Genomic DNA, 12677 nt, shown 5'->3' with positions numbered 1-12677 from the left:
CCAGTCGCGGTTCAGACCCGACTGGGGTGGACGCTCCAGGGCCCTTTCTACGGACTTGACAGTAAACCCACGTCTACACGCTGCCTGCACACAAAGGTGAGCGACACCGGCCACTCTCTCGTACAGCCCGTTGAGAGGCTATTGACATTAGGCGAGAGGCCTGTGAGAGAACCGTGGGCACAAGAGGGAGTTCCGAACTCCACCCCCCTCAGCTGCGCTCCAGACGTAGCTGACCTCGAACCCAGCACCCCAAGCGACTCCTTGATGGGGCGGCCGGAACCGGCCCCTCCTCAGATGGGGTACAGACCAAACAAGAGGAACAGACGGAGGATGTGGAGGCACAGCCAAGCACAGATCAACCAGTCTCAGGCCCGCTTCCTCCTAAGCCCCCTACCATCCCGTCCAGCCCGTCAGAAGCGGGTCAAGGACAGGGACAACTTAAAAGTGGACACAATCGTCATGATCATAGACCAGTCACTACCCCGAGCTGCGTGGCCGGCCGGCCGCGTAAGCAAAGTGATCACTGGTGCCGACGGAAAGGTCAGAGCGGCAGAAGTTCTTATCCAGGGACGGACATACACCCGACCCGTGGCGAGGCTGATAGAGTTGCCAAGGCTCCCTGACTCCCTTGCTGACGATCATGACCCACTGACTTTGTGAATTGCCCTACTCCCCACAACGGACATTGAGTAGTGGACAAGACGGTTAATCTGTCTCTGCTTATCTAATTAGGTGCGGACTAATTAGGAGGCGGCTGTTACAAAGGGTCAGATTAAACCGAATATATATATTTATTACTTGAGATCCCATGTATAATATTTGTATATCGTTTGATATCCCTTGTATATTCTTTGTATATATACACGGAATATCCCTTTACCTAGGTACAGGCCAGACCATAATATTCGTTCTCCTATTAGACAGCGACCCCTAGGCGCCAACGACCATACCCCCAATGGCGAGTTCAAAGCCACCGCCAAGGCATGTCTCAACATGTCCAGGTTTGCGCAGTAATACGAGACAGAACTGAGGTTGGCACTAGATAATTCACCTTACATATAAATACGGCGCAGGTGGAAAGCAGCAGCAGTTCATTCGTTCATTCAGTTCGTTCGTTCAAAGTATCGTTTGTTCATTACCAGTAGTCTTATACCAAAAACGTTAAAGCCTTCACCACGAGTCAACGACCAAGTGAAGTGAGCAACTTTGCGTCTAAATAGAGCACTTATAACATGTGCGAATAGGATAGTAAAAGTGTCAGAGTTTAGTGAAATAACGTCAAGTTCGACCTAGTTAATGTGAAGTATAGTGCACAGGAGAATCTACACCGGCGAATGCAGAGCCTTTTCCGGCTGGATTATATTGCTTTGGTACTGTGGCTGCTGGAGCAGAGAACCGTCTACCCCACTGTCGTGTGGGATCTACCCCTGTGAGGAGCACCCTCGAGCCCGCCTCTAGGACCCGAGGCTGGCTGGCTTTCATCCATGCTGTCGCGCATACTGGATTATAGCTGCTGCTTTTGTCTGCCGATCAAGGGAGTAATGTACCGCCTCCCGTAGCTGGAGCTTCTTTATTCCGCGTTGATTCAGACTTTGCTCCCGAACATTCTTCTACCCTGCCGGCTTACAACCGGAGGGAACCCCCTAGTGTCTCCAGCTGACTACGAGTGTGCCTTATGTAATTCTTATGCTACAGGTGGCGTCAGTTATACCCATCTTATTATGCTCATGGACTTACGCTCTTGACCTACTTAAGTGTTCTTCGCCTTATAAGCGCCATTCATAATTCTCATTCTGTAACCTACCGTTGCTATAATAATAAATCCCTCCAAATAGAACTTTAGGTGTCATTGTTGTATTCTTGTGTGGGTGTTCACCAGATATACCGTGTACTGTATGGCCAGTAATTAAAGTACATAACTAAGTAGTGGTTTAATAATACCATACTCTCAATACAGTCAGGGAATTGTACCCCTCAGTTACACCTAGTGTGCATGCATGTTACTTACTGGTACTTCTCTTGTGCATTACCCAGTGCATCCCAGACCTTGCGTTTGGCCGCAGGGATGTCAACCATGCTCTCCCAGTAGGCTGCATCCTGACTCTGCATAGTGGCCTGATGGGGCATAGTGGCCTGATGGGGCCCTAAACCCTCCCTGAAATCACATCAGAAGGAGATGAGAACCAACTTATCTGGGTGGAAAACAATTTACCTATCTCAAACCCCACCCTCTTTTCTTGATCCTCCAATCACAGCTGTTGCTTTCCTCTGACAAACCTCAGCATGTTGTGATTGGAGGATCAAGAAAAAAGAGTGGGGCTTGAGATAGGTCACTTCATTTATCACTTTGTTACGACATGTAAATCGGTACAGTGCATTTAGTCAGAGAGAGAGATGGGGGGATAAAGAGAGAGAGAGAGAGAGAGAGAGAGAGAGAGAGAGAGAGAGAGAGAGAGAGAGAGAGAGAGAGAGAGAGAGAGAGAGATCCAGCAGAATGCAACCACCATAAAGACTGTACAAGAAATTCCGTCTGTAATGTACTGATTTCTTTTGTTTTCTCTGTTTGATTGTTTTGTTTTGTTTGGCTTTGGCAATGTAAACGTATGTTTCCCATGTCAATAAAGCCCATTTGAATTGAATTGAATTGAATTGAGAGAGGCAAGGTAGCATTTTTGGATGTGGACTGTGTATGTTTCCGTCCAATTGTTTCCACAAATGAACCCTTGCACTGAAAAACCTAAGTCACCTAAATGGATTTAGATGACATTTTTTGGACAACCCATGTATTTGCAGTTGTAAAGTCAATCCAAATCACGTCAACGTCTGTCTTTAAATGGCCACAACATTCTAACGTAACTTACAGTGATATTTGAAAACACTGTTCCCCTGAAAACTTAAAATAGAGTTACATGGTTCTTCATTCATTGGAACTACATAGAGAGGCATACTGGGCTTGTAATGAAACGTGTGAAAACCTAACTGGTCCTTTCAGGTTAATTGGTGCCGACCTGGATTTTCTGTGCTGGGCTGTGAAGGCTTTCAACGCGGCAAGGACATCATCAGGATGGATGAGGTCAAAGGTCATGCTACTAACGGCACTGTTGCTGTCTCCTCCTTTTGCCTGGGCACTGGACTCACTCTCCTCTGTACAGTCATCCTGCTGGCAGAGGGAGCACTGGTGCTATTGGTGGAGACGGTGGTAACTACAATATTTTTGTAACTCGTAACTTAAAATAATCTTCAGTTTCATCTTCAAGTAACAAATACTGTCTGCTCCCAGCTGCTCTTGGGGGGAAGGGTGACAGGGTGGGTCAAGGGCAGAGAGGCATTTCATCGGCGACCCAATGCATGTGTGTTCCTGTGTGTTGCCCATCTTACATGCGTGTGTTGTTGCATGACAAATAAAGACTTCTTCTCTTCTGAGGGTCCATTCATACGTACAGTTTGGTTTGATTATTTTAAATACATTTCTATAGTTTCTTTTAAAAGTGTGATCAGTATACAAATGTGATTGGACTGATTCAGTCAGCAGGAATTTAATAACTTACACCAAGTTATTAGTTCGGAGCATTATGTTAATAATGGACATATCTTAAGCCCCGCTCTCTTTTCTTGATCCTCCAATCACAAAGGGAAGCAACAGTTGTGATTGGAGGATCAAGAAAAGAGGGCAGGGCTTGAGGTAAAAGGTTTGGGCTCAAACAAATGGTGTAGAATCCATGAAGGATGAGACACAACGCTCTATAAAAAAATATACTTCATTCTGGTTAAAAGAGTGACATTTCAGTTGCTGGGACATTGTCAGATGAATGTCCCCAGCGACTGAAATGTCATTGTTTTAAGAATAAAGTATATTTTCTAATGGATAAAGAGTCACGCTGCATCCCACATGGACCATTTAATCAACACACCAATTTAAATTAATTTAATCGATCTGGAGTAAAATGTTACAGATTGAGTTCTATTTGAATTAGTGGTGGGACTCGATTAAAAAAGTGTAATCCAATTAATTTGAGACTTTATAGTTAATTAATCGAAATGAATCACATTTTAATCCCATATCACAGAGGAATACACACACACACACACACACACACACACACACACACACACACACACACACACACACACACATGCAATTGTTTTTCTCAGGGTCGCCGATGCGATTGAGCTCTGCTCTTAACCCATCCCGTCGTCCTTCCCCCCAAGGGCTGCCGGGAGCAGTAAAGTTAATTAATCACAATTAATGCGATAAAGTCCCAGCCGGGCCAGCTCTAATTTGAATATTTTCCACCGCCCCTGCTTCTTACCTCAGACTGTTCCCTCCACTGGCGTTTGTATTTCATCAAAAACTTGGCCAGCTTGTACACATCCTCCTCGCTCTTAACTCCCATGGCCTGGAGGAAGACACAACAACAATAATAATAATAATAATAATAATAATAATAATAATAATAATAATAATAATAATAATAATAATAATAATAATAATAATAATAATAATAATAATAATAATAATAATAATGCAGGACCTGCTCAGAGGTCTTTAATTGGCATGCAATTATCCTCAACACACACACACACACACCGGAACACACACGCATGCATTGTCTCCAAGGTTTCTCTAGGACAGAGAGGGGGGGGGGCAATATGAACTCACAGGGAAGATGGAGTCCAACTTCATGAGGGACTGCTTGTCCTTCTCGAGGGGAGACAGCAGCTTCAGGAGTTTACTCTCTATCAGGAAGCCCTGGGATGGAGGGTGGGGGAGGAACCATTAGTCAACCGTTGAGAGTGGGCAGTTTTCTTTTTATGTATCGGTTTGGTCCAGCCATTTTTGGGGTCAGGCTCAGCTTACTTGTTACAGTATATCAACGACACGTACATCAACAACATAGATGTGAACTCATTCGTTATTATCCACCTTATGTTTGGATGTTCCAACTTCCTGGAATGATCTTCAGCATGAGCCGATTCTCTGCTGACCTATGGTCAGTTTAGGGCTATGATTCTAAACCTTCCTCGTTCACAGTGTAATTGTTTTAACAGATTTGATGATGAGTAGACACAAATATGACATGCAAATTCAATCTTCAAGCACTACACTTGAATAAAAAAAATACAATAAAACAAACAAACACAAAGTCAACCGTGCACCTCCTGCATCATGGATATTTCCTGCTGATGCCTATTTTCCTGATGCCTATTTTATCGTTGTGCAGGCTACTTGTTTTATTTTCGGAACTTTTTTCTTACCTTCATATTGATCTGTTTTTATTATTTAACGTATTAAATGTAAGCTCGACACATTTGAAAATGAGGGGAACCTCAAGTGTTTGAGTGTAAATAAAGGTTTGAAATGTTTCTAGGCAACAAAGACACTGTCAGCTTGCTGTGTTCGTCTTTCAACCACCTGTGAGCTTGCAACACTATCTAGTTTTGAATTTATTTCTCCACAGATATCTTTGTTATAAGGATAATATAACTTACATTATATATTTATATTTACCACATATATATATTAGGGATGTCCGATATTATCGGCCGATATTGGCATAAAAATGTGATATCGGAAAATATCGGTATCGATAAATTTTTTTTTTTTTTTTAAACATTTATTTAACCTTTATTTACCCAGGCAAGCAAGTAAGAACAGATTCTGATTTTATTTATTGTCAAAAGTATGCATAATGTTGTGTTAATTCCATGACAAGAGATATGTAATGTTAATTACCTGAAATTATTCCGTTTGGGGGGGGGGGGGGGGGGGGGGGACCCCTGCATATATCGGTATCGGTTGATATCGGTATAGGAAATTAAGAGTTGGACAATATCGGTATAGGTAAAAAAGCCAATATCGAGCATCCCTAATATATTATATATACACATATCTGTCTTCATATAATCCTCCCATATACCTACTTATACACTTGCATATAACCCATATAACTATATACATTTATTCTTACCGTATATATATCCACCTGTCTGTACATACCTGTACATAATCGTTTTACATATGTGTAGATACTATATCTATATCTGTACATATCCCTTACCTACTCTTACTAGTTACGCTGGCCAGTATGACCTACGACCATACTGTCTTTATACCCGTATCAGAATCAGAATCAGAATCAGAATCAGAATCAGAAAGGTCTTTATTGCCAAGTATACTTTTCACATACAAGGAATTTGCTTTGGACGTTACTGGTGCGACATTAGCGGACAGACATTAACAGACAGATAATACAATAAAGTGGTTGAGTAAAATAAAATGAAATATGAGCTACGTTAAGCACAATGGAATAATATATTTATGAAATAAAATATAGGCCAGGGCTGTACGACTGTATAAGAGGTTGAATCAAATTATGTGGGATATAAACTAAATAAAATATAGCTCAATAGATAGATACAATATCACTGTACATATTGGTATTACAACTCTGTACATCTATCTGATTAGCACTACACCCAGTAGTACTAATTTATATATGGTACACCCAGTTTAATCACCTGTACATTGAATATTACTAGTGCACTTTACTGGTACATTTGCACTCTGGTTGGATGCCAAACTTATTTTCGCTGTACTGTACTTATGCTATATAACAACAATGCATTTTAATCTAATCTAATCTAATGAAGTAGTTTTGTTTGTTGTTATAGATGCATTATTTATTGGGTTTGGGAATAGAATAGAATAGAATAGAAATACTTTTATTATCCTGTGGGAAATTTGACACTGCAAATCGCTCAACATTTAAACATTTAAACATTTAGACAGAACAGGTCACGAATAAAAATAATAAAACAAATCAAATCAAGTTGCCTAAGATAAGAGTAGAGTAAAATAGAATAAAAATGGAATAAAATATACAGTAAATAAATACAGTAAAAATATACTGAGGTCTACAGTAGGTGTAATATTGCACAGTGCTGTTTCAAACTAAGTCCAGGAAGCTGGTAACTGCCACTCTGTGCTCAGTGATGCAGTGAGGCACAGTGATGCATTGTATAGTCTGATGGCTGTTGGAATGAAGGACTTCCTGTGCAGTTCAGTGCTGCATTTAGGTAGTGTGAGCCTGGCACTGAACCTGCTCCTCCTGTCCGCCAAGTCTGTGTATAGTGGGTGGGAGGAGTTTTCCCTGATGGCCTGGAGCTTAGCAAGGCTCCTCCTCTCCGCCACCCTCGCTAGGGAGTCCAGCTTCACCCCAACCACGCTACTGGCCTTCCTGACCAGCTTATCCAGCCTGTTTGTGTCCCCTGCTCTCAGTCCGCTGCCCCAGCAGGTCACAGCGTACAAGAAGGCGCCCGCCACCACCGACTCATAGAACATCCTCAACATCCTTGTACAGACATTGAAGGATCTCAGCCTTCTGAGGAAGTAGAGTCGGCTCTGGCCCTTCTTGTACAGTGCCTCTGCGTGTTTTGACCCGTTCAGTTTGTTGTCGATGTGCACACCGAGGTATTTGTACACCTCAACCATGTCCACATCAACTCCCCTGATGGAAACGGGGGTCATAGGTGCACTCCTCCTCCTCCCCAGCTCCACAACCAGTTCCTTGGTCTTCGCCACATTTAGCTGCAGGTGGTTTTTATCGCACCATATGACGAAGTCCACTACCAGTTCCCGGTATTCCCTCTCATCACCGTCCTTTATACATCCCACCAGGAGCGTAGCTGTAGATTCTGGGCCCCATGAAAGAATGTGTTTGTGGGCCCCCAACCCATGCGAGCGCACGTCAGATTTTTTGATTGATTTTATTTTTTTTTATATTTTTGCACAAATCTTTCCAATATTCACAAGACATCTTTCCACAGCATAATATGCAACATCCAAGATTTGTCTTTTTCTTTTTCGTAACATCATACAAAACATACAAAAGACTCATACAACCACATTAACAACTGACATGGAAATTAAAAAACATTACTATACATTGTGCATATATATCCCTGATGCACATACGTTACATGTAGACCGATCTACCTGCGAGCAGGTATGTGCTGCATCTTCTATCGGGATGCCATCTTTCTCCATAGTGCATGTGAGAGGATGCGTCTCAAATATATGTAGGTGTGCGTGAGAACATGTATGAATGTGTGTCTCAGATATGTGTATGTGGGTACGTGTCTCACGTAAGTATGTGTGTATGTCTCATACGTGTGTGTGTGTGCATCTCTCAGGTACGTGACTGTAATCCTACCTTCTGTGTGTGTCTCGTATCCATGTGCGTCTCTGCCACCTGTGTGAGTGTATATCTCAGGTGTGTATATGTATGTGCGTCTCTTTTTGATTGATTTGATTGATAAACGCATAATATGGTTTTTACCTATACATTTGGATCAGCAGTTCAGCACCTGAACTGTTGGTGGGTGAGCCTAGTAAAGGATGTGGCATTGCGTTCATCTTCAATGAATGGACCAATGCAATAGTCTACTAAAGAACCTTGAGTCGCACTAGGCTGGGAACAACCCTGGGTCAAGTGATAGTAAACTGGACTGGACGGACATCACCGAGGCCCTACAGGAAGGGACAGAGCAGATTGTTCTTCCTGAGAGGGCTCAGGTCTTTTAATGTCTGCAGCAAACTGCTGCAGATGTTCTACCAGTACTGTGGTTGCTGGTGCCCTCTTCTTCGCTGTGGTATGCTGGGGGCGCAACACCAACACAGACAAAATAAACAAACTGGTAAAAAAAAGCAAGCTCTGTGGTGGGAGCGGACCTGGACAGTCTGGAGGTGGTGGGGGACGACGAGGAGAAAGCTGTATGCTATCCTTGAGAACCCCATGCCACCCCCTCCATGATGAGCTGACCGCAATGCGGTCCATGTTTAGCCACAGACTTATCCCCCCTGACATACCACAAAGCGCTTCGGGCAGTTATATTATCGTACTTGGCCATCGCGTCCCGCTCTTAAGCCTATCGAGATATACCTCATCTCATGTACCTATTGTACTCCATCAACGAAAAAAACAAGTACACCCACACCTGCCGGGTCCCACCCCTATGGAGGCATAGCCTATAAGACAGTAGGCATGGTCACCAAACACTCTTCCTCTATTTTCGTTTCCATCACGGTCGCAGTGCACCTTATGTAACTAGTTGTTATGAAAAGATTAGAGAAATTGCGTAATGTTGAATGCTTACCGGAGGTTTGCTTACCCCTGGAATCTTCGGGGCATGTTTCAGCGACACGTCGGGCCTATTCTGATGTTTCCTCGTCTGGTGACAGCAGATCCAGGAGCAGCGTGCAAGGTTGGCTATCGAGCCAGCTTGTACACAGGTAGGCCCTGTGTCATCAGGCATTGATGTTAGTGCTGGGTTGTTTTGTTACACAACCATGTTGTGTGTCGGCGTCAGGGGCGGGATGGTTTGGTGAACGGTTCACTGCAGTGGACGGGTTCCAAACGATTCTGGAAGCGTGCTGTTAAACAACTAATGCTAACGCTACATGCTAATGCTAATGCTATATGCTAACACTACTGCTACGCTGTTCTAATATCTCCGCCGTGGGATTTTGCCGCTTTTCCCTCCTCTTGCCCGGTTCATCGATGAAGGTCAGTCGGTAGCTAATGTGGGGGTTTTGCTGAGTCCTATTTTACCCTTTTTACGGGTAAATGGGTTGACAACAGGGTGTGCCGTGACTAGGTAGCCTAGCCAGGTAGCGTTATTCCTGTGCCCCGGCGGGGTTTTGAACGGTGTTTCCACCCGGAAGCCGATGCTTGAGGCCCGGCGGATGGCAGTAGAGCTATACTACTGCAGGATGGGACTTAGCGGCGGCCCGTGTTGTGGCTCAGCTGACTGTTTTCTGTCCATAGTAGCGTTGAACGCTATGCTATAGTAGTGTAGTGGGCTACTGTTTTGTTCTGTCTCTCCGCTACGAGAATGTCTGTCTATGCTACAGCTTTCTCTCCTCTCAACCATTCATGCTGACGGTCAATCGGTGTCTATTGGGGGAGTAGTGCGGGGGGGGCTTTGTTTACCTTTTTGGGTAAATGGGCTAAGCTAGGGCTGGTGTGCTGTTGTGAATATTATGAATGAATGCGGGACTGGTTCTCTCTGGTCCGCCTCCCTTTAACGTTGTGTACATGGGCTTGCTCATTCTACAGTATTTTGTGGTGTTAGTTCTTTTATTCATTTAACCCCTTCATGGTGCACACCACAGTGGAGGTTGCTGTTTGCAACCACCAATGGTGCTCCGTGTTAACATCAGTCCTTTGCTTTTGACATATTGAGACAGTGCCCCGCCCGGCCGACGCCATGAGGTGGGTCGGCCTGGCGAGTGGCTGGTGGGCTGCTAAAGCCTGTACCGCCACGGTATGGAATTGGCAGCGATTAGTAACTGTGTTCGAATTGCTGTTTTTTCTATCAAAAAAATGGTGTCTGGTGGCGGGGCCTTGAGGGCCAGCCGACATCGACACATCGGAGGTTGTTGACGTTATTAGCTTTGACCTAGCCGCAAACTAACCGCTCAGGGTTCCCCTCTCCGCAGGGGATTTTTGGTCTTCTGCTGGAGCGCGGGCGGTATTGTCCTAGGCCCCACACCGCCTCACACCGCGCAGCCGGAAGAAGAGAGAGCACGGCCTCATCAGCGGCAATGACGAGGCCCTCGACAGGCGGCCATGTTTCCCCCGCCAGAGGTATCCTGGGCGTTGAATCGACAGGTGTCCACAAGGCCGACAGCCTTGGCGGCCGAGGGATCGGCCATGTTGGATGGGCTCGGCTTGAACAACAAGCCGTCGACGTCCTGCCGCGAGCAGCCCGCTCTCCGATCACTCCCTCCCCCAACACCAGCGGAAAAAGGGGGCTCTGATTGTTTCCTTTGGCTGCGGGCCGCGTGCCTTCGTTGAAGCGCGGGCGGCCCCACTTTTCGCTTCTCATGGGGACAGGGGCTGACACCCAGTTGATGGCTGAGCCTGGGTCTGTTTTTGAGAATGTTGTGCTGTCAAGCGGCTCCCACACCATAACCTGTGTTGGTTGAGCCTGGTGTTACGTCTGTCAACTATAAGTGTTGTAAGCAGGGGGGCTCGAAACCTTTTGAGGCACACAGTGCGGGCTTCCCCGGCCTCGCCTTCGCCAGGCCAGGTATCATGTTGGTGCCTCCCACTCCTGAAAGATTGGCAGTGGTTTCGCAGGCGCACGTGATTTGGGTGGTAGTAATATCACTGCAGGGCTACGGTGTGTGGAACCCATGGGGTCCTCACGCCTTGCATGTCCGGCTGCAGAACAACTCCTCAGCATGTTCTGGAGGGGTGTTCAGTGTTTTTTTTTTGTCACCTAGATTGATGTCAGCTTCCCCCGTATCAAACGGCCCTTTCTGTCGGGGTCCCCCCTTGGGTGCGATTGCCTCGTGGGTAGTGTCAGGTTCCGACCGACTCCACGAAACGCTCTGCTCGCAAGGGTCCAGGGTTGGCTACGCACAGCGGGTGGGACCGGGGCGACTATCTACAGTTCCTGGCGGACCTGCGCCACATGGCGGCGGGTGCGTTGGGAGTGTCATCACATATGACTACGGCAGTACCATATGTCGAGGTGGATGGAGAGAATGCTGAGGCGGGGACTTGTGTTTACACAACCCCACCCGTTTTCGGGTTTGGTACAGACCCTATTGTCAGGGTCACCAGCAGTGACAGCTCTGGTCAATGAGATCCAATCTCTGTGGACGAAGCAAGCCATCGTTGTGGCGTTCTCTTCCCGGTGTTCTCTGGTGCCTGAGAAATCGGGAGGGGGGGGGTGTCAGACCCATGCTGGACCTGTCCCATGGGAAGGTTCAGCATTTTTTGGATCGTCTCCTACCTGTTGAACACTGTCAGGTGGGGGTCTGGTTCTCCTCCATAGACCTGTAGGATGCATATTCGCATCTCCGATCTTCCATCCTAGGGCTTACCTACGCTTCCTTTGCAGGGTTAGCGTATGCGTACCAGAGGCTGCCATTCGGTTTTCTCTGGCTCCCTGCATCTTCACCAAGTGCGTGGAGGCCGCACTGGGGCCTCTGCGTCGTCAGGGGTTACGAAGTGTATTCTGCCCTGACGACGTTCTGGTCCTTCGCGGTCAAGGTGGATCGTCGGGTCACGTACCAGGCAGGTCCCTACCAGCCTGGGGTTTGCTGTAGACTGGAAGTAGAGTACTCCTCTTCCCAGTCAACGGTTGGAGTGCTATGGGCATCCCTCTCAGAGCGTGTTGTCGACACGCTCTGACGTCACGTCACGTTTTTCACCGACGCCTCCCTCGCTGGTGACGCGTCGGGCCAACGCCGTAGGGGGCAGCTGGCAAACCATGCTGCCCGGTCTGCGCTACGTTCAATGTGTTGGTATTGAAAGCAGTCCTTCTGGTCCTCAAACGGTGTTGATCAGGACGGACAATACGACGTCAGTGTCGTATATCGACAGACAGGGAGGAGTACGCTCCCCCCGTCTGCACCAGGCGGCGGGCGGCTGGCTATGGGCGTCCTCCATCTGCGCGGCCTGAGGGCTCCCCACATCCCCGGCAGGGTGAATGTGGGTACAGGTGTACTGTCGCGGGGCGGTCCTCATCCTGACGGGTGGGGATTACGTCCGGACATAGCCAGGCAGGTCAGGGACCGATGCCGTGCCGCCTGGGATTCTTCCCCATACATCTGTTAGGTCAGTTGTTGGGACGGGTACGTTGAGGGGCGCAGGTTCTTGCTC

General features: G+C 46.6%; 1 protein-coding gene across 1 annotated transcript in view; it reads right to left on the bottom strand.

Moving 5' to 3' along the window:
• drc1 (dynein regulatory complex subunit 1 homolog (Chlamydomonas)) overlaps positions 1 to 12677 on the bottom strand; it is a gene marked incomplete at its 5' end in the record, with an annotated part of 51917 nt that overhangs the window by 8189 nt on the left and 31051 nt on the right. Inside the window, 4 exons of the mRNA XM_084329157.1 lie at positions 2009 to 2155; positions 3009 to 3181; positions 4311 to 4397; positions 4661 to 4750. Of these exons, the coding sequence (XP_084185283.1) occupies positions 2009 to 2155; positions 3009 to 3181; positions 4311 to 4397; positions 4661 to 4750 (497 nt within the window). The remainder of the gene's footprint in view (positions 1 to 2008; positions 2156 to 3008; positions 3182 to 4310; positions 4398 to 4660; positions 4751 to 12677) is intronic.

This window comes from Notolepis coatsorum (assembly GCF_963971535.1).
Source record: "Notolepis coatsorum genome assembly, chromosome: 14".
NCBI classification, from domain to species: Eukaryota; Metazoa; Chordata; class Actinopteri; order Aulopiformes; family Paralepididae; genus Notolepis; species Notolepis coatsorum.
The sequence above is the reverse complement of the archived record's forward strand: the minus strand, read 5'-3'. Positions and strand labels throughout refer to the sequence as shown.